At 39.8% G+C, this 23,183-nt stretch overlaps 2 protein-coding genes across 2 annotated transcripts in view; one reads left to right on the forward strand and one right to left on the reverse strand.

The window, feature by feature from the left end:
- PPP1R1C (protein phosphatase 1 regulatory inhibitor subunit 1C) overlaps window positions 1-14,484 on the forward strand; it is a 50,715-nt gene extending 36,231 nt beyond the window's left edge. Inside the window, 1 exon segment of the mRNA XM_068196035.1 lies at window positions 13,266-14,484. Within this exon segment, the coding sequence (XP_068052136.1) occupies window positions 13,266-13,354 (89 nt within the window). The 3' untranslated portion in view covers window positions 13,355-14,484.
- Window positions 14,485-19,920: 5,436 nt separating this feature from the next.
- Window positions 19,921-23,183, reverse strand: part of PDE1A (phosphodiesterase 1A) — a 146,460-nt gene continuing 143,197 nt past the window's right edge. Inside the window, exon 17 of the mRNA XM_068196036.1 lies at window positions 19,921-23,066. The gene's annotated coding sequence lies outside the window, so the exon portion shown is untranslated. The remainder of the gene's footprint in view (window positions 23,067-23,183) is intronic.

Raw genomic sequence — 23,183 nt, forward strand, 5'->3', positions numbered from 1 at the left:
TAGGGAATTAATCAGCAAATTAAGAGAGAAGCTTATAGACTTCTGACAAAAGAAAGAGACAGGATTAATTAAAAGTGAAAGCCACACGGTACGTGCAAGTATAGCAGAAAAACACCACCCTGGAATTTTGGATGACCAGCAAAGATTTTGCTTCTGTCTTCATTTTGAAAACTCACTGGAAATATTTTCATCCTAACCCTAAAAATCTCAGGTTGCACAGGGTATTCAGCAAGAAATTTATGTCTGACATTAACTAATTTTTTTCTGTATCTGCCCCAGGTCATGGAAAGAAATAATAACCACACAAAGAATAACAAAACCAGAAAATATGGATCCAAAATATAAACTGAACAGAATGCTGGGGGTGTCTTGCCAGACCTGGGGGTGAAACAGAAGAAGCAAAAGCTGTTCAGTCATTGCACACAGAACTTCATTCACTCCATCACATAACCCAGGCTTCTGCTTCTCAGTATCACAGCCTCCTCTTCTTCTTCAAGGATTCTCTCCCCTAAGGATGTGGCAATAAGTTTTTTCTCAACTGTTTAGGTTTCTTGACCTCAGAAAAATTCCCATGTCAGTCAAAACCAAAAAATGCAGCAGAGCCACAGTGCAGTTGTCCAGGAAAAAGTGAGCAGCTGGATAATGCAGTCCACTAAAAACTGAAGTCAGATAAGAATGCCTTAAGAAAACTGAAATACAACTTCTTGGAAATGGCTTATGAAGTTGGGAAGATTAGAATTAGAATACTTTTTGTAAAGCATTTTCAGTTACTTTTTGAATGAAAAAACCTTAATTTCCATTGTGTTTTGAATGTGCATAAAAATCAAATTAATTTTCCTCTGGCAAAAAAATATCTACATTTTTTATGTTTAACAAACTAGGCAAAACTAAATGTTCTGGTCTTCCTAATTTTTTTGGTGGATTTTTTTTTTTCTTCCTAAAGGGAACTGCAAAGTTTCAAAGGTATTTTCTTAATCACAAACAAATAAAAATTGTCTGGCTTCAAGGAACTGCAAATATTCAGCTAGTGAAGTCTGCTTTTAAAAGTGCTCTGGCATGAATCCCTCCTGCTTAAACCAAGTCAGGCATCTACCCTGGGCTTGTTAGAGATTGCCCAGTGAAAAATTAAGCCCTTGAAGTCTCTCTGCTGGCTGGACAAGGAATCACAGACAAGTGCATTACTTTTTAAAATTTTTTTAGGAGCAAATCACTGTAAGTAAATCACAGAAAAAAATGCTAGGCTCTGTTCCTGCTGCTCAGAAATGTGCAGATAAGCAGCATCTTCCTTTTTCTCTTAGCTTGTGCTGGCTGTGCTGCCAGAACAGCAGCGTGCAGTGGGCTTGCCTTGCTCTGGACTGGCCATCCCAGCCCTTCCCAGCAGCGAGGCTCGGCCAGCACCGCACACTGCCTTCACTGCAGGTTTTTGAACAGGTTTTTTCATTTCTGCCCACCATAAAAAGAGCTCTGCCAGCCAATATATTTTTTAAACCTTAACAAAAATTGGCATTTGAATGGAGGTAATTTAATTTGCAGTTAAAACATATGGCATGAATAAAATGGCATGCTGCTCTTCTGTCACAGCGCAGCCATAAGTACCTCACAGACCAGCTAGGTGCAAGTGTCGGCCCACATAAGGTCCAAAAAGCCCAGACTCCTCTAGCTCAGGTTCTTTAATACAGCATTCCCCAAGAATTAATTGCTGAGGGCAAATCCCTTACAAATGCTTAGGCATTTGCTTTGAAGGTTGGTTTGCATAGCACCAGCAGGAGTTGGAACAAGAATACATACAGACATAACTGTGCTATAGTAAGAGAAATGGCCAGGAGAAATTTCCCATTAAGAACACAAAATAAAAAAAAAATATTATAAAAGGGGAAATGTTCTTGGTAGGCACTTTTGGCAGGAACAGATTAGAGGAAATAAAACTATGACACTTGATTCCCTTCCTCACAGAGAAGTTACCATTTAATATTTTACCATACTGGGAGCAGAACTCTCTTGTTTTATCTTCTGTAAAAGGAATAGCAGCTGTTAACATAGCATATGTTCTAGAGACAAGTGGAGGACTGCTTTTCTGAATGCTCACTGATTTCACTAGAAAGGACCCTTATTTTTATAATTGAACCTCTGGCATAAAGCACAGCCTTCAACCTAATGCTACACTTGATGCATATTTGATGTTGAACAATGGCATATATCTTAGAATGCAGAAGTTAAGACTCTTACGAAAGTTAAGATTTATCTAATTCTCCTTAACTTTTCCCTTATTTATTTACAGCAGGTAGGATGATATAATTGGGTTTTGTTTGTTTTTTTTTTTTTTTTGTACCTAGCACTCTACATAGCTAAAATTTGGCTTTTCCCTACCTCTAAACAGACTTGCCTTCTGTAGCTGAAATACTGAGCATTGTTTCATGTTGTCTTTAGCATCAGCTTTCCAAGTCTTTGCTGATGTGATTTTCTAGCTGTAAAACTTACTTCCCACTTTTAGCCTCCTGGCTTATTTTAAGATAGTCAGGCTACAGAGTGGCTCCAACTGGATACATAGGTTGGAGAAGAATGTCATGAATCCTAAGAATGACAGAAGTTGCCTGTGAAAGTGTAAGATGGTTTAATTTAAAGAAGGAAGCTGTGTTTAGAAAATGCTACTTGCAAACTTTTAAGACCAGTGAGTTCTAACACATAATTTGTGACCGTAGCAGAGCTTTTGACTTCTATTATTATGGAGCAGCTGATTAGAGGCTTGAAAATGTGCCCTTTTATTTGGTGGAATTACTGTAATCCTTTGACATAAGGGAACAATTCTACGATTTTGACCTTCTCTCAGGCAGACAGCTGCCTGACTGAAAGTGGTGCTGATGTTAAAAGTGAGGGCTTAGCAATTCCAGCAAATAAACACATTGCCCAGTAAGATTTGGCTTCCAGACAAGTGCTTTTTCAGAGGAGATTCTGACCATCTAACAAGCTTCCCAGGACCTGTCAAAGCACAGTACCTTTGAAGGTCTGCCTGCATTGGTTGAATTCAAGCACACTTACCAGCAGTTCTAAGCCTGTCTTTTAGCTATGAAAAATTGGGATGGAAAAGTGTCAGCTGAAAAGCTCTAATCCTCTCCTGATTGCTGTCCTCAGCTGCCTGGTCAGAGCAGCACAGGAGCCATGAGGAGGAGAGCCTTGCAGTACTGCCTGGATTCATTACTGACATTAAAGCCACCTCTGCATGTTTTTCTGATCAAGTTTTTGAGGTATTTGTCCAAGAGCCATCTTCCTCAGAATCAGCTAAGAAATATTTTCTGGTTTTTCAAAAGGGTAAAGTCACCCACTTGCTGGCTGACTGCAGGAGCTTCTGCTCTCATTTGAAGACAGGCTGCCTTCTGCAGTCTGAGGGCTAGCAAGGGAAGGAAGGACCAGCAGAACAAGATGTTTCCATACTAGGAGAAGTTGCCTGGGGCAACAAAAACCTCTCTGTTTACTCTTTAGTCTACTGTACGTGGGAGATGCAGTCCCTTTAGCCGTGGCAAAGCTGGCCCTTCTCTCCAGTGCATGTTCTGGCCAGCCTGTGGAGGGCCAACAAAAGCCCTTCTGTGCAAGAAGCTCCTCCACACGGCTCTTAAGGAACCAGCGCTGCTTCGAGCCATTCTGAGAGGGAAAAACGGAGAGCAGAAGTGATGTCTCAGAGAACAAACTGGAAAGTAGCCAGATATTTGCAACATGATTTTTGCTGCTCTCATACAGTCTTCATTGTGATAGTTTAACAGTGAGCCTTTTGACTGAAAGTAGCCTCAAATGAGCCTCAACATTTGTCATTTAAAAGGCTCACCATGACAACTGAGGATTGTATGACTCGAGCTAAGAGAAGAGTTAGCAGCAACCAGCAGACATTTAGAAAATTAGTCATACTGTGTTGCTGGGTTTCCAAATGATCATTCACAAACCTCTACGGGGCCATGGTGACCTGCTGAATATGCTGATGATCTGATCTGCTCCAGATCAGATATGTGACCTACGGAAACCCGTCATATTTGCCACTGCTTCAGATCATTTGTTTTGGTTTAGTCATGCATATTAGAGAGAGGGAAAAAAGTAAATGAACTTGCAAGGCTGAATAATGTCTTGGTCTCATAATCACAACACACATGTGAATTTTTTTTCTCCTCAATTTGAGTTGAGGTGTTAATACAACACATGGAGTTGTTTTTTTTTTTTTTTTGTTTTTTTTTTTTTTTTTGTTAATATTTATATATTGCTATACTGTCAGCCTAGTTTAAACTGCCACATTGGTGCTCCAGATTCTTTTCATTCTAAATGTTGGGGGTCCCCCATATCTGCTGGTGTCTGAATGTTGATTTACCATTTACATCAATGGTAAATCACGGAGTGACAGACTAACTTTGCTTTTTCTAGGCTAATCTAAACAGGAGTTTGAGAATATCTAGTGCACCTACTTTCTGTATCAGCTTGTTTATCTCATATCTCAAACTTTAAAGCCACATACAACAGTAATTTACAGTATTTTACATAAATTCATTGCAAATAAACAGTAGTTAGTGTTTTGTCTTTATAACTGGAACTTAGCATCAGTGACGTATGTTGATTCTTCTTTCTTTAACAATAGTAAGAGAAAATCTCATTCATTTCTGGAAGAGTGAGACCAAGATCTGTGTAATAAAGAAAAGACCTGGTTATGCTCAAACTCATTGGCCACAGTACTAAGGGCCACCCTTGCATGCCAGTTATCAAGCTTCTGTGAAACCTTGCTTAACAGAAACTCCCAGGCTTGGGGGCCACTCAGAGTCCCTTGAGACCATTGCATAGTGCATCAGTTTTCAGTCTTTCTCAAAAAGAATAACCCAAACTTTAGAAAATATTCAAAGGCTGTATCAAGCAGACTGTTCACAGTTACCTTCATCTGTAAAGCAAAATTTTCCACATCCCTTTATTTTTATTTTGCCTTCCCTCCCTTGTTTTTTTTTCTGTTCACTCTCATACACGTGGGAGTTGCCAAGGCCTGGGACTGTGTGTTTTGTTGTGTTTTATTGCTGTCATGTCATAGATAACTTTTTGATATTCTTTGAACTGCCAGTAGCTTAGAGACCACCCAAGAGAGTAGCTGCCTTGGGACACACAGGCTGGGCTCTTGTTGCCAGATCTGCTTGGAAGCAGGATTAACCTCCTGCCACAGGTCATCTGGTCTGATTATTGAACATGAGCACCAACAGATTAAATAATAGCTGCCAGCTTGTCAGACTGAAGCCATTCCACTAGGTGTGCATGAAGAAGCACAAGGAAAGATGTGTAAAATGTATTTTGTGTTTGCATACAAACATCAGCCATTGTCTGGCTCCTTGTTCATACTCAGCAATCATCCACCGATCGCTGTACACAACAATTCTTGTCATATCGAATTGAGGTTAACGAAGCGTCCAGGAACCCACACCAAGAATTTGGTCCATGCCACATAAACCTTGTTCAAACATTTAACAGAAGCTGGTTGTTCCCAGCTGTTGCTGGGAACTCCCAGCTAGGGTGTAGCAATCAAGGCCAGGAACAGATAAAGAATGTTAGGGAGGAAAGCAACAGTCTTTGTCTCAGCAGGCTGGCAACAAAAATGTTCTCAGGGTGTTTCTGAAATTCCATAACCAAAGATTTTGAGGATTTAGATACAGCCATGGAGGGAGATAGTTGTATCCCTCCAGAACTTTAGGAGAAGGAATGAAAAGGCTAATCTAAAAGCCTAGCAATTTGAGACGCAAAGCTGTATAATTTCCTGATATGAGATGGGTATGGATGATGCCCATAATATATGAAGAAATTTAATTTGCCTTGAAAGCATAAATAGCCACATTAGTCTGAAACATCTTGGAGAGAATCAATGGAGGGAACTCAAGAGGGAAAGTAGTGACAGGAGAAAAGATACATTTATGAAGCTTGGAGAAGGAAATGTGGTAGTAGTGAAGACCCCAGAAAAAGGAGAGTTTCAAAGTCCGGATAAATGGTAAAAAACTATATGGGATGCATTAAGCAAGAAAAAACATGCAAGACTCGGATGACAGTTGGGTATGGGGAATCTAGAGAAGAGTGGAAATCAGAAATGTATAAGCCTAAATATCAGGAAAAAGTGACAGTGTTGTTCATGGTAGATGAATGTTTTTGACAGGACTTCAGATCAAGAACTTGATTTTGACCACTTTGAGGTGCGGTCTTAGATTTCCATGAGCTTGCACAGAAGATGCACTCTAGTTTTAATTTGGACAGAAGGGAAAATGACTCAGAGAATGGCAAGGAGAAAGGCATTACAACAGCAGAAGAACCAGGGGGAGGGAGAACCAAGGCAAAAATTGTCAGAAGCAAAGATATCAGCAAGCTGGAAAGGACAGAGAAAGAGGCCACTGGGCACTTGGCCAGAAAGCTGAGACTTGGTCCAAGGGCAACTGGATCAAAGGAAATGGAGGATGGGGCAGAGAGGGTTGATAAGGTGGAACCAATGAGCATAATTTTTGGTGAGCTGAATGGTAGAGAGAGAAGGGGAGGCAGGTAGGGTTAAGGATAGAGTTAATGGTTTTTAAGAGCTACTAATGAAAGCTTAAGCACTGAACTCTGACTTGTATGCAAGTAGAGCTTATCTAAACCACTCAATTAAGTAAAAATGGATTAAAAGTTTCAGGAACTGATTGTACAGATGAAGGAGAGAGATAACAGGTCATTTATGCAAAGAGGAAACAAGAGAAAGCTCCAAATAGGTTTTTGGGAAACTATAGCATTTTTCTTACTGTTCTGCTCTTGTATGGAATACATGCTGTCCTATATTTTAACTGTTTAAAAAAAAAAAAATAAAATATATAGTAGGATTAAATTTCTTTCCAGCCAAATAACCAAATTTTTGATCAAGAAAGTCAAAATGCCTAGGAGATGTGTGTGCAGGGGTAAGTTTTGAGTTTCTCCATGACCAGTAATGACAGCTGTATTTCTGATATCTTCTCCAAATGGGGCAGAGAGAAGACAAGAAACGTATTTCTTGCATTTGAATAAATTGGGCAGTGTAGTTGGCATGTACCTGACAATGAACATTTGAAGATGATCAGACTGGATTTTTCTAAACTTCTATGAAGCAGAAAGTGCTGAGAATGGAGGCTAGTGATGATGTATTCTGTTGAACTAAAAGTAATCAGAGAGAGGAAAAGTTTTTAATAATTATTCAGAGTCTGGCAAAGGAGGTTTCTGCCAGACAGCTGCTCCTGCAGGCTCTGATGGTCCTCAGATTTGCTGGAGGTGGCAAGAGCAGGAAGCATTTGATGGTTTTCAGAGCTGAGACTGTGTCCTGTGCCTGTCAGAGCTGGGTTGTGGTGCTCATGGCAGGGACAGGCTCTGGACTCTCCCACTGGCACTGACCAGCAGAAGGGAGCACATTCCATCCCAGGGAGCACCAGATGTTTCTGGAAACATCTGGCAAAACATCTTGTGAAGTGTAGAGAGTCCGTGCTACTCCCATTGAGCAGATGCCTAGCTGAGCAATAAAGGCATTTCTTGTGAAACGGGGTGCATGGGCCTTGGTTTTTTAGCCTGTTACATCTGCAGGCAGCTGAGCTTATTCTTTTAATTGCAGTGGCAGTCAGCACCCTCAGGCACCACACACTGGTTGTGACTGAGACAATGATGTGCCCCTGAGGCCCCCAAGGGAAGATGAGCCAGGACTCATCTGCAGAGGAGTAGCTCTGTGCCTCCCTCTCAGGAATGACATTTTTCTTTTGCAGTTCCACGCACTGAGCAACAACCAGGGTGTGATTTCTATGTGAGATTTTGGGGATCTCTTGGGTGTATCTGTCACATGCAAGAGATGCTTCAGATTCACTGACTTTAATCCCATTATTTTCATCCCCTGTGTTTGAGAAATATCACATACATATATATATATATATCACAGTGGACTATATAATTATGTGCTTGTATGCTTTTCAAAATCAGAAATATTGATTTAGTCTGGCCCCATGGTTTTAAGGAGTGAAGAGAAATCTTATTCCTGAAATAAGTCTGACTGGTGCACTTAGACACTTCATTACTTTTCCAGAGAAAAGAGTTATTTGAAGCTCCTAGGTGGATCAATATGTAGCCCACACAATTAATGCTAATACATTGTTATAAACTGTAAGATGCATTTACTGAGTTTTAATTTCATAAAATCATATAGTCATTTAGGTTGCAAGGAACCTTGGGAAATTCCATAGTTCAACCTGATGCATAAAGCAGAATTAGCACCAAGTTTAACAAGGTTGTTCAGTACTGAAAATCTTTTTGAAGAGACACATCACATTTTCACTGGGAAATCACACCAGTGCTTAAATACACTCAGTGGAATAATTTCTTCCTTACAGCCAGTCAGAAAATAGTCTCTTCCAATTCACAACCAGACACCTTCACATTCTGGGTAACATTCCTTGGTACAGGCAGGCTGCTGTTAGGTGCCCCAGAGTTGCCCCTGACCTGATGCAGCTGCTTGCTCTCCTGTAACTGTAGGGGCCATCCCTATACATGGAAGAGGCTGCCCTGGAAGACCTGCCAGCTTCATTTGGCTCTTCACAAGTGCTTTCCTTTGCACCCAGCTCAGCCAAAGACCTGTGGTGGATGCTGGATTTAATGACATTAATTTGAGGGGTTTTTTTCTGTTTGGTTGTTTTTTGTTGTTTGTTTGGGTTTTATGTTTTCTGTCTGTATGTTTATTTGTTTTGTTGGCGCATTTTAAATCAAAACTTGAATTGGGAAAAAAACATTGTGAGGAACACATATCAGAGAAACATAATTTGAACATATTTAACTGGTAAATGCAAACCAGAATGTACCATTAAAAAGAATAGTCCTTTTTTTTTTGTTTAGTGCTATGAGTCTATGATATTGCTTTTGATATTCTCATTTTTGCTAAGGAAAATAGAAAACAATTAATTTAGCACTGGCTGAGACATTTTTTTTTTTTTTTTTTTGGCTGTTATCCTTTTTGGCCAGGTCTGTTTGCATGATTATTTCAAAGTGATCTGAGTTCTGAAACGCTGAAAATGACCCTGTTTTATCTGTGCCTTTCACTGCTTTCTGCAAATCTGGAAATGTGTTTTTGATAGAGAGAGGATCAGCTCCAAATCATAAAACTAAATAACCCTTCAAACTTTAGGGAATTCAAGCTGCCAACCAGACATCAATTCTGAGTTTGGTAAATGTCAACACCCTTCCTTGGGCAGTGAAGCAGAGTGAAGGAAGAAGTGTTAAATAGGATGGGGAGCTGCCTTAATTACTTGAATATTTTTAAAATATCTTTCCAGGAGATATTTAATTCAGGAACACTTGGTTATTTCAAATCTTGTGACCCTACTTAGCTTTCTAAGCTGGTGCTTTGGTTAGATGGAGAGAAGCTAAAAGACAGCTGCTGATGAAGCAGCATGGATGTGATGTGACTACAAAAATGACACAAAATTGTCCCATTCTCATTCATAATTTATAAGAATCTAGAATTCTACAAATATTCTTTGAGACAGTGACTTCATCTAAAAAGAATTGACAGTTCAAATTATATTTGTGTATGGCTGCTCAATCTGGTTTGGAATTTTGGGTTTATCAACATTAATTGTATTAAATTACCTGCAGTAAGATATAAGCCCTTTGAGAAAAAGCAGTTCTTGTCCTGCTGGCTTTAGCAGTGTTCAGACAGACTTTGCTTTAAAGTAGCATAAAGGTAAGTGTGAACACATTGTGGGTATGAAACATTTCCAGGGAGTGGCGAGAAGGGGCAGTTTTTAGTTTGGAAGGGGAATTTTGCTGCCAGACATCCCAGGTGAAGAGCAGAGCCCCAGGCAGAGTGTGACACTGTGAAGCAGGGGCTGGGTCAGGTGCAGAGGGGATTGGGAACCCGTGGGGACAGTGGGGTGGGTGGCACCCTGTAAGCCCCATCCCCAAGAAAGGGCAGAGCAGGGCAGGGCACCCAGTGAGAGAAACGGAGCAGCATCAGGACAGTGCAGCCACAAATTCACTGCCGGGAAAAAGGGACATTGATGGGACAGGGTGACTCTATGGATCAGCATTTGCAGTCCTCCCTATTTGCTACTGACACTGTAAAACTTGTGCAGTTTATGTGGAATGAATAACTTGACGTTTCTAACTTGGATGTGCTCTTACATACAAACAATTTCTTCTAAAATATCCTGGCTTTGTTTTGCTTTTTTGCAACAAGTAAAATCTTACAGTCTATATTTCATGCTCATCTTTACACCATGTTCAAGCAGTGAACAGAAATAATCCCCAAACTACAGCATTTTGGTCCTTCTTGGTTACTAGCTGAGAAAACTGAGGGCATGGTGCTACTCATACAAAGATTGGAAATATGGGAAGGAAATAGCCTTTCTGATAAATTAGCCTTGCCATAGTTGTAGTTGTAAAAATGGCTAAGGTGACCTGAGTAATGAATTTTTACTCAGTCTCTAACAGAATGTAACCTTTCAGCAAACAATTCAGATATTGCTAGGCAGAGATGCTGCACTGATCCAGCAATACACTCTGTGGGTAGAGCTTCACCACATTACCTGATTGCCACATGGTTCATATTGACAAAGGGTAGGGCACAGCCTGAATAACCCCACTGGAGCCACGTTGGAGAGCCACTGTCCCAGTCTCTGCTCTTGAGCTGTGGCTGAATGTGCCATTGTGCACCTGCCCAGCTCCGATGCCTTCTGACCACCCTTGGTGGCCACTGTGGACTACTGCAATGTTATGTGGCAAGATATGTTTTTAATCCAAGACTATGATTGCTGTAATTTAACTAATATTTATTACTCCAGGCCATTTTTTGCACTGTAAAAGTCTGCAGCTTTGTGCAGGAAATGTGTATTTTAGGGACAGTTACCAGCATTTCCTGTCATACATGTTCATATGTTACTGACAGGAATTTCATTACCTCAATGTCAATTCACACTAATTGATTCCATCGAGTAGATGAGCATCTTATTTCATAATGCCACGCCAAGGGTCAGTTCACTCTGACAACCTGATGCTGTGAGAACATCTTGAGGCTTATATATAAGTAAATGAAGTCTTGTGCACTTACTGGTCAGAGAAGGAAACTTCCAAGGGACATTGTTGCATAAAATGACTGGCAGAGGTGAAGGCAGGCTGCAGAATGGAGTTAATGAAAAAATCATTAAATAAGATCAATAGCTACTTACCATGCAAAAATCAATGGGTAATGCTCACTGATGCAATTCCTCTCCATCTCCTACAATTTTCATATTTAGTATCGCTATTAAACCACATGGCCAAAATTCTTCACTCCTACAAAAAATACAGTTCCATGATTTCATCATACCATGTATGACATGCCTTCTTTTCTGTCCATAACTTTCCCTTTCTCATATTTCAAAAACTTCCTAAAACAATGATTCACTCTGGCTCCTAGCAATTCCTGTCTGAAGTACTGAACAGCAGCTGTTAGATGAGTACTGTGAATTGTGCAAGAAATGGCTCTGTAAGTGCAGAGGAAACAACAGGAGAGCAATCTACCTTAAAAACACAGCACAATTTGGAAACAAATGTGCATTAACCTGTAGTTAGGTGAAATAATATTTAAAGTGTTTGTCTTACTAAAGGGTGTTGCTAAAGAGGAGCTGCTAAGAGCTTGGTAGTAGCTGAGCACCTTCATGTATCTCATTCTTAATTGGAAATGTCTGGATTATTGCAGGGCACACTTACAAGAACTGTGGCTTTGGAGCATTAATGTATTTCCTTGGTTTATGTCGGAACAACAGTTTCCCAGGAGACTATGTGCTGTCATTTGTGTGGAAGAAAAGAAAGAGAGGAGCCCAGAGCCCAGCAGAGAGTGATGGGCTTCTGTTAGAAGTGGAGCTGGTTGTTGTACAGCCATTGTAAGATACTGTTTTCAGCTATTTGTAACTTTGTGCAACTGGAATAACTTATGCTGAGAATTTTTTCAAATTATGTATTTGGAAAAAAAATCTATCCTGTATTTTGGACAGGTGTGGTTTGGACATAAACAGTGAGGTGTAGGAACTTAAAGGTGAAGAGACACTGGGGCCAAAACTCTTGGACTTACACCATCATCAATTCTTATTCACAATTAGCAGTAATCTGGATCTTGCCTCCACCTCTCAAGGGTGAGCCCTTTTTGAAAACTGTGCCCCTACAAGTGCTATGACTTGCAGGGTGCACATTGGGGTGTTTGATTATCTAGCAGTGATTATGTAAAGCAGCTGGGGTGTCATGTCTCCTCATCACAGAGAGGAAGTGATATAAAAGGGAAGTGTTTTTCCTAACAGTCAGAAATAGTTACTAGAACTATGTATGATCTTTGATGAAATAAAAAATATTTTTATGCAGTGACAGTAATGGCATCAGAAAATAGCCTAATTCAGGCTTACATTTTGTTCAAATCATGCATTTTTGATCAATAGTTATGTTCCCACTTTTTTTGTCATAAACTGTGGGACCCCAAGACTAATCTTGCACATTTGCTCTTTAGGTTTTTTGAAAATAACAACTCTTCCTCTCTGGAATTTCTGTCATCTTTTTTATCTTGATGTTGCTTCCTTTTCTAGCTTGAATTCTGTCACACCAAGGCAGAGCTGAGAAGATGGGATTAAGCCCTTTCATTGAAGTCTGCTTCCTTGTACTGAACATGAGGCAGGGAAATAACTGTAATTTGATTCATTTTCATAAAGTCTACTTCACTTGTTGGCTGAAACCAGCCAGCAGTAGGTACTTCATAACTTTCCTCAAACCAAAAACTTGAGATAACCAAAACCAGGATATTTGAACCTCCAAATATCCTGTGATAGGAATTCACCCTTTTCATCCAGCCCCTCATGGTATTTGGAGGTCAAAAGAACATATTCTCCGTGTAAGAAATTATCCGGTGTTGTCACAGCTTTGGTGCCAGCAGTCTCCTCTCTGTCAGGCTCTCTTTGCCTCAGGACGGCTTTGCAATCATGCTCAACACAAACCTGAGCAAGGCTTACCAAGGAAAAAAGAAGCAAATACTCTTCAGAACCTTTATTCAAGGAAGAGGATATCTCTGTTGTAAATACACCACCATATGACTTGAACTAAGGGGTTTGTGAAAAAAGGAGCAAATACGGGCATTAAACTTGCCCTTATTTTGGTTTTTTGTTTCTTCCTCCACAAAAAAAAAAAAAAAAAAAAAAAAAAAAAAAAAAAAAAAAAAAAAAAAAACACCTGAAGCTAGAAAAATGCAACCTTAACCATGACTTCTGTGTTTTCAGGGATTAAGCATCTGAAGAGTCAGAGTGACTCAGTGTTTCCAGAAGAAGAAGAGGGACTTGGCGAGCAGGAAGAGGAGTGGGGCCATTAGCCCGCGCAGAGCCGCCCCGAGCCCGTCCCGGCCCCCGGCCCCGCCGTGTCCTGCCCGCCCGCGGCTCCCGGCAGGGCCCCGGGGGCTCTGCAGGCACTGCACACGTGTCCTGTGACCCTTCTTCCCGGAGACAACACTATTATTTTAAAGTCATTTTTTCTTTTATTTTCTATGACTTAGAAATGTAATTCGCAAATGTGTTAGCTCCCTGACGTCAGTACTGCCAGAGCTTAACTACTGCGTGTGAGCTGTATCTAAGGCTTGTTGTAAATAAAGGTGATTTAAAAGGTACAAAATAAATAATACATTAATTTAGACAAGATTGTCTATTGTACAGAGGGTTGGTCTTGCTACAGAGAGATGTTCATATAAAATGATCCTTTCGCTTAATGACAGTTTTTACCCTTGTTGGTAGAGTTACATGCAGTGATGTGGATAGAAAAAAGGTAGTGAAGCAAGCAGAGGTGACTCTGTCTAGAGAACCATGCAAAGATATTTTTCCCTGTGTTCCCTGGATCTGTGACACTGAAATACTTGCCTTGCTTTTGGTCTGAGGCTGCCTTGTCGCAGCAGCCAAAAGGATTTCTCTCTACACAAGATCGCTGTTATCTGGAGGCATTAGAACACGTTTCAGCGTGGGAGTGAGGAGCACAGGCGTGTGCAAGGCCTGGGAGCAGGGTCCCAGCCCCAGCTGAGCCATGGGAAGTGCCACGTCCCCCTTTGTCACCTGCAGACAGGACAGGTCAGAGCCTACCTGCCCTGCACTTGGCTCAGTCTGAGCCAGTGAGAGACAGCACTGCAAGCTGCACAAATCCACCTTGTGAATAACTCCCAGAGTTTTGGCTGAAATCAGCATGGTTCATACCATCCTTTTTAATTTTTAGACCGTGCAAACTCTATGGCACAAAATAGAATAAGGTGGAGAAGGAAAACAATGTTTCTTCAAAGTGACACTTAAGAGATTAGTTTGATTTCTCAATCAATGGCAGATTTTTAAATGAATTTACTGTCATTTTGTATTAACTGTTTGATACAAAAGTTTTATCCTGACTTTAACATTCCACTGATGCAAGTCACTTTTAAAGGGTTGAGCTAGAAAAAAAACCCAAACAAACAAAAAACAACAACAACAACAAAATTTAAAAAATATATATTAAATATAGGAAAACACAGACCCTTTTGTGTATGCCTTGCATGGTGATTTCGTTGTCAATCTGAGGTCTTCCACAATGACCTGCTGAAAACAGGATCTGTTGGCTAGTATTTCTGTATATTTAAGAGCCATTTTTCCCCTCCACCTGTATCCCTGTATCCTGTCCTCTTTGGTTCCATTTTCTGTAGAAACACTGCAGACAGGATCCATGACTCCAGTTCAGCAAGGCTGTGCAAGAAGAACTAAAGAAGGACTCTGCAATTATACGGGAACTGCTACAGGACTTACAGGACTGAGAGCCTTTTATGTCCCAAACAACAAAAAGAAGGAAATGACCCTTCAGACACTGTTTGAATGGCCCCAGGTCAGGTCTGGAATGGCAGCAAGAAGAGCTGGGCTCTGGTCCCAGCTTTGCCATGGCTTTGCTTTCACACAGCACCAGGCTCTTCACAAAATTGCTCGTTGCCACAGTACTCCTATGCTGTGTGTCAGTCATTGGTGTTTAACCTCACACCATCTCTCTGTGTTGCTAGCTAATAAAGCACTTTGGATATTAAAGGCTTTTTGCTGGTTATTAGTACCCACGAGCTACAGATAAGAACTGTCTAGGACCTGTGAGCAAATGAAAGCATGGACATGATTAACAACACTGGATACCAGGACAAGCTATTGAATATTGTGGAATCTCAGCATTTCAAAGACAACACACAAAGCACCTGATAGGAGCCTGAAGAATTCACCACTGAACATGCTGTATCAGGTTGACAGTTGGACTTGAGTGTAATTACACTTCATAAATAATAGGGGAAAAAAATCCCACTCAGATTTAGTTTGAACTGTGTTTGACTTTCAATATGGTATATGTTGTTTATTCTCCAGGTGCAAAATCAGATAATACTTAAGTAGATATTAAGAGTCAAGATTTAAAACTCCTTTCTAAAGCATTCTAAAGTATTCTTTCTAAAGAATACTTTCCACTGAAGTCAAAGTAATTTTACTTGAGAAAAACCATAGGTTTTGGCTGAAACATACTTTCCTTTGGGGAAATACGGTGTGGAGTGTACAGGAAAGCTTCTATTATCCTGCTATCAATTTAATTACTGGCTTTCTTGCTTGTTTGTTTTTTAAGATTGCTATAAATTCTGTTGACATCTTCAAGGATTTACCCACTGTCTTCTCATAGCACCATTATTTCTCCCCAGTAATGTAAACTGAAAAATCACCATTAGTTCTTGCACTGTTGGTGCTATTTTACCAAAAGTGTAACATCCAACACTGCCTCCAAGACAGGGCTGCAGGAGAAGTTCTATTGCCTGTGCTTGGGTGAGGGCCTCCCATGGTGTCCAGGGTCCAGGCAGTCAGTAAGGAAGGGACTTCCAGTTCATCTGCACTTCCTGTAACATCAAGGGCCAGGCTGGTGGTGGTTTTCACTCTTTAAAAAAAAAAAGCATTTCTTTTACCCCAGAAGGTGAAGCATTGGATGGCTCCCTCCAGAGCTGGCCTGGGTAGGCTGTGGTGGTTGGGGAGGGACCCAAGCAGGGCTCCTGCAGGCTGCAGGTCTGCTATTGTACAGCTGGCACTGTACGACAAAATGTCCTGCTTGGTGCAGGGCTCCCCTCCTCATTTCTTTTCTCTTGAGACAAGATTTTTTTTTCATGAGGGACCTTATTCCTGCATAAAGTAAAGCATTGTCTGTCCACTAACCCTGGGGGGACAATGTAAGGGCATATTTAAAACATGCTGTCCCTCAAACTCCCCTTTCTTCCTCTCCTATTGCATCCATGTTAGTGCCCAGGCCCACAGATGTTCTTTTTTCCTTCTTTTTATTATTTTTTTCTATAGCAGCTCAGCACAAGAGTGAGCTCCAGAAAGAGCCTCAGTTGTTCTGTTGATTCCTGACATGTGCAATTACATTTAACCTTTTCATGCACAGCATTATACTTGGCAACTGAGTAGATGCTAAATGCCGTCTGCTTTGCCATATTCTCTCCTTTATCCTCCGGTGAGGATAGCAGCACTTTGAGCAAATCTCAAGCAAGATATTTGTGCACCCTCTGCTAAACCTCAGGCTGTTTCATCAGAGTGGGCTGATGGAGTTTATGCAAGTTCAGTGTCTATATTCTGCTATAGATTTTCTGTGGTTTTTATTAAATAACCTGGGGGAGTTAGGACAGAAAAATTATTTGGTATTTCTGCTAGGCCATACACACTCTTTCATTTTGTCATGATTCATTTGCCTAGTATATACTGACCCTTAGTGGTAAACTGAGATTTTAATTGCATTTCCAAGTTTCTAAATTTTGCTTTTCTCTTTGGCCCAACTGTTCAGAAAATAGCAGGAATATTTGCTGTGCAGCAGGATAGTCTATGTAAATAGCCCACAATGTCTTCAACAGACATTAACAGGCATGTGAAAATAATGATGACAGGTGTTATTAGCTCTTCTGAAGGGAGGGCTGTGGGAAGCAGGAGTGTCGAAAGGTTATTCCAAAATGCAAAACAAAAACGCTGGCATTGAAAAGCAATACTCTCCACATAATGAGAAACAAATAAGAACTCAGTATCTGGCACTAACGAACACCTCAAGCTAACTGTGGAATGAGTATTAATTAGGTTTCCAAAATAGCATCTTTCTGAAAAGCAGCTGAGGTGTAATATTGCTCCTTATTAATCAAAGCAATGGGACAATGTGAACTCTGCAAAAAATAAATGGTTTGCAGATGGCTGTGTGCATCTTTAATAATGACAGAAGAACACAAGTTACAGCTTTAAATGCCAGGGACCCTTTCTGCATCTTCTCCTTTTCAGAGAGCAATATTTGCAGTTTTCAAGGCAGTGAGGAAAGTGTGTTGGTTTCTTATTACATTTTCCCTGCAGCATAAATTCTGTTGATGTGCTTCCCTAATCATTCTAATTATACTGCCATATGTTGCTCTCATCTTTCTTTTTCTCTCCTAATGGGACATAGATTCTCTCCTTTGAATATGTCATTTGTTTATTACATTTATCAAGGGTTTTAACATTATATGGGACTTTTAATTGCTTTTTTAAACACTCAGCAGATTGAATATTAAAAACAGACATGAAGGTCAACTATAAATAATGTTTAAATTGCTCATGACATTTTTATTCTCTAATTTACTGGAAATATCAACTCTGTAGTCATGGTCCTGTATCTCCTATTTACTTGAAACCACACACATGTCCTCCAGAGCTACTCTGGCTGCAGCCACAGTTCTGTCCTACCCCAAACCACCTTGTGCCTAGCAGAATAGGAGTCTTCCCCAAATGGGAACACTAAAATAAAGATGCATCATGCATTGTATTAAAAATTTTGACCCAAATATTCTGCCATTAATTCCAGTTGTGAACTACTGCTGGACCCCAAACAATAAAGGTGAATGTTCATTTCTGACAAGTAAGAAAAAAACAGTTCTCTCTCAAAGCTGAGCACTCTCAAAGATAAGGAAGCACAATTTCAATAAAAAGAATTCAAGATGGCCTAAAGTTAAACATGTACTTTGTACAGAGACATTAGACCCTCAAAGTACCCTGCACTGCAGAAAACAAAATCAGTAAGCCAGCTGAATACAGAGAAAGCAAGAGAAAACCAATTACTATCCAGTTAACCAATTAATTTCTGGTCTAATGACACCATCTCTCTTGGCTTTCATAGAAATGCATCACAGGTGAATTTGACCCTTTGGCTCATTGAATTTTGATTGAGATAATCATATCAGGTTTTATACAAATAATTAGCCAATACTTTCATATAACTTGATGTTTATTCATGGTATTATGATACAAGTCCCACAGTCTTTCTTGCAGGTTCAGAAGCTTGTAGGTGCACCAGCATACGGTCCTCTGTGGTGATGAGACAGCTGTAAAACTACAGTCCAAATAAAAGTGAAGAAACTTCTATTCTGCTTATTTGTTCCATCTTAAAGCCAAGATTGCATCTACCATTTTGATTTTTACCCCCTTATTTGGCTACAACTTCGTTACTTCTGGTTTGTAATAATAACCTATACAGGATGTTGCAAATGCATAAAACTCAACAGCTTTAAAGTTCATATACTATGCAATCTGTCAGAATAGCTGATTTTGTTAAGATATTATCTGTCCAAGTTCAGCTAATGTAAAGTTCCCAAACAATTCACCACTCAAAGGCCATAAGCAGAGGACTGGCCTAGGCACAAAGAAGGTATTTTGCAGCAAAGTTCATCCCAAAAGTTTTATAAAAGACTTTTTCCCATTTTTTATAAGAGATTTTTTCCATTTATAACTCCATGGTTATGACTTTCTTCTTTGTTCTCAGGGGAGAACTTAGATATTCACAGTTTGATAAAACTTCTGAATGTTTGCCCTGGGACATGGAAAAGGAGTCTCTGGAGACCCATTAAATACTTAAATGACCAGAAAAGTAAAATTATTCCAGGCAAGTAGCCTAAATGTTTGCATAGTGTTTGACAGAGGACAATTTCTTTTACTCATAGCATTAAATTCAATTCCACTCATTTTTCCATGCTGTTTTTCAAGGATGTGATTTTTTAAAAAATGCTTTAAAGGGATGTACTCCCCTTTCAGACAAAATTTTTTCTGCTAAATCACTGTACACAGAAATCTCTAATCTGTTGCTGGAGAATGTTGGTCATACTTACATTTTTCCTCTTTCTCATATAATAACTGTGTAGTCTGTTAAAAATACACATTTTAGATACTTACCACTAGTGATCTTGATTTGTTAATATGAAAGTATTTTCATCACAGTAGTGGCTTGTTTGACTTCTGGCATCTCTACTTGTGCTTGTGGCTCAGATGGCATCTGGAAAAGAGGAACTGCAAAGAATGTGGTATAAAGTAGTTGTCTTGATTTATTTTCATCATGTACCTAGTTAGGATTTGATATAAGTTTGAGCCTAAGGGATTCTTTCCATTCATTTTCAACCCAAGTAGAAAGGGGTCCTATTTAATTCCATATGCACTGAACTTGGATTATAAAACTTAAACCATGCCATAGAGGTATCTCTCAGTGTCATACCCTTCCTGAAGAATTGTTGCTAACAAGTACAGTCCCAGTAGCTCCTTCAATTTCAACCACAGTATGATTTTTTTTTGTATAAAAAATATTTTATTGGTTATGTTTTTCTTCATGTGAGGGCTATTTTAGTCATAAAGGCTAAGAAGGCAAGACTCGCTTAAAGAAATTGTTTTCAAACATGCTATGAGGATGTGAGTGAGTTTGTGTGGCAAACTGGAACAGTAATGGAAAAATTGTGGAGTCCCAAATGGGTGAAAGGGTTAGAAACGACCATATATACACACTGTCACTTCTCAAAGTCAGTCATACACAAAGGAGCAAAAATGCTCCAGGAAATCAAATTTGTAACTAACACTCAGGAGCTTCACAATCCTTGCCCTCAAATCAGATTTATTTGGGAATATCATAGGAAATATGGACAAATACAGCAGAATAAAAACACACAGTTGTAGTTTGCCTTCTTGAAAATTAAATTAAAAAAAATACTGGCTAGATCATAACCCATAGCAATATTACATAATATATCTGTCATATATCTCAAGATAAAAGTACAAAATAAAACTCTTGAGGGCTCATTTATAGCTACAGCTCGTCAGTGTGCTCAATGCAGGGTACATGCCCAGAATGCTGTGGGAGAGATGCAGATACAAACACCATTTCTTAGGGCCCCATGCAGTGTTTTGGTAGCGCAGCCTTACAGGTTTCAGAGATAAAACTACTGTTCAGGGAGAGGTTCTCTCAAGAAGCCTTTCTCCTGTATGAACCCAAATTTCACCCAGCCCAAAGCCTTAACCAGCATGTGTTGGCTCTATTGGTCTTTTCCATCAAAGAAAATTTCTCCTCATCCAAACAACACACCAAGCTCTGGGTCATGTCCAGGCAAAATCTTGCTAAGTATAAAGGAAGGAAGAAAGAAAGAGAATCAGCTGGCATTAACAAAAAACTAAAGACTCTTCTTGTATTTCAGTAACATCTACCACAGTGATAAAATCTGAATACAAATGAGCTAATAGGCTTATTTATAGAAAAATCACTCTTCTATCCTAAAGAATGATATCTGCAGGCAATGAGCACCTCCTGTGAGACCAGAAGCTCCTTCTAGCTTCTGCAGTGGGAAATCTTGGTGCTCGCTATGACAACAGGACACTGAGAGCCCCACAGGGTGCTTCAAGTCCTCTGCAGAATCTGTTATATTTTCTGCTTGTATTTCCAGGTGAAAATTTTTGCAGAGTAATAAATCTCAATGGGATAGAGACAAAGAAAAAAACTTTTAAGTTCAACTATGGCAAAAGTCTGAAAGTGAAAATACAATATAAAGATTAAATTCTGATTGCTTCAGACTTTCAGTCTCAGTGAATCATAAATTACCATGTTGAAAACAGTCAGTAGCAAGTATCTAACTGGCCCAGTTTTTAAAGATAGTAGTTGTCTTTTGTTCTTTTCAAATTTGGTGGGAACTACAGATGATCTACTTATCTAAAATAAGTTTCTGACTTCTCAGATCTTAATCAAAAAGATTTTCCACTGCCACAGCATATGGCAACTTACAATTAAAAAAGTCTGATATGACCATTAAATTTCTTCTCTGGTCATAAGGACAATAAGAAGCCATAAGATGGTTTACATTTTATTACAAAGGAAAAAAAAAGAGTCCAACATTCCCAAAAAAGGATGCAAAGGTGCACAGAGAGGTCCAGGCTACTAATAATTTGCTCAAACACCAGCAGAGAATATATAAATTCTTAACTCTTAGCAAAAAAATATTGATTGCATTATAACATCTATGATACAATTTCATCTGTTAACATTTCATTCGTTAATGACACTGTACAGAAATTTGTCCATGCTAAATACAAGCCTTGGACCAGATACACAAAACAATTTAAATGCATTTTTTACATCCTATATGCACAAACATTTCTTAAGTTAAAACTATGCATACTACTTATGCATAGCACATATATGGCTTACATATTCAATGACAGGAATTCCACCTTTCGGCATGCCCTTGTCCCAGGGCTCAGAGCTTACACTGTTCCCAGCTCAACTTTGACTGCTCTGCTGTCAGAAAAGAGACAGTCAACAGGTATGGACATGTAAGGGTCAGCAAAGGGGATTGGTTCATGATTCCTTCTTCAATCGGACAAAGCGTGCCCTTGTTGAGGCGGGGCCTGATCCTGCTGAGCTCTGGTTGGATCCCTGAAGCAGCAGATGAACAGCACACAGGTGTCAATCACCCTTGGCACAGAGGAGAGTGCCACTGCCCCACAGGTCCCCTTCAGAGTGGATCGTGGCTGATTAGAAAGACTTTTTGTTCAGTGAGGTAATAACCGCAGGGTCCGAAAAGGAGACCAGGGAGTGCAGCGTCTGGAGCCACCTGAGTGCCTACAACCTGAATGGGAGCCTAGAAGTTTCCTAGCAGGTTCCAGCAGAGGGAAATCGAGGTTGGCTGCAGCTGTGTAAGACACCCAGACAAATCAGGAGGGGTCATGTGCAGCTCGAGGGAAGAAGAGATGAAAATGGAATTTCTTTATGGGCACAGTTTGGGCTGGAGGGCTCATTCTGAGGCTTCTTGCAGAGGTAACTGCCTGTGTGCTGCCGTTTTTGCTGCCCCTCAAAAAGAAAAAATTCTAGCAAAGATGTTGAGCATATTGTCACCTTTGCATTTGAGATAAACCATGATATAAGGCCTCTGTGTCACCTTCCAATTCTGTCTGAGAGGCAACTCAACATTTTGCTGAGTGAAGCAATTTTCATGTATTTCTGTTGCTGTCTCTTCCACCCTACAAAACAATAAGTACCAGCTTCATGGTAGGGCTGACACCAGTGCTGAGGTCTTTCAAAATATTACAGGATTCAGAACGTTTTAATCTTTAACACCAGATGCTATTCAATTAATTTTAAAGAGATATTTCAAATACTTTCAAATTTGTTCAACACCAGTTCTTTCCATGTGGCAGCCACTGCAGTGGGGAAGAATCTTCATTCGTGCAGGCTGGTCAGCGTAACTTTGCAACTTCCCTGTACAGTCTACAAACATTTATTTCCAGATATTTTAAGGAAGCTAACAAGTAGGACTTTTATGGTGCATGCAGCATGATTGCATGAACAAGTATCTAGAAACACATTTCATTTTGATTTTCCATTTTCATTGGACACCAGCAGCAGTGACACGTAACAGCAATCCCAGGCAGATGACAAACATCATGTTTTCACATGTCTCGTGATTAACTGGAAATGTCTGGTACCAGTGATGCAACAAAGCAAGGTCCAACTTTGGCTGAAAATATTATTTTGGCTAGTTTAAGAAAGCAGAATAGAAGAGGAAATAGCAACACAAAAACAACTGAAAACTTGCAAATTTTTAAGTGCCTTGAGTTACCAGCTCAGGGTTTTGCATTTTACATTTTTGAACATTTTGTTCAATCACTCTCCACAGAAATAGGATGATCCAAGAACAAGTTGACAGATAACAGCCTCTGAGATCATGAGGTAGGACCAGCTAGAGTTCTTTTCTCCTGCAACAGAGGTCAAATGAGAATTCATAAACAAGAGATTTCTGATACTACTACTTCCAATATTCCATATACTTGAATTGAGGATGATTTATCACATGATCATTTAGTCTGACACTA

Source organism: Anomalospiza imberbis, chromosome 7 (genome assembly GCF_031753505.1).
Source record: "Anomalospiza imberbis isolate Cuckoo-Finch-1a 21T00152 chromosome 7, ASM3175350v1, whole genome shotgun sequence".
In the NCBI taxonomy this organism is placed as follows: Eukaryota; Metazoa; Chordata; class Aves; order Passeriformes; family Viduidae; genus Anomalospiza; species Anomalospiza imberbis.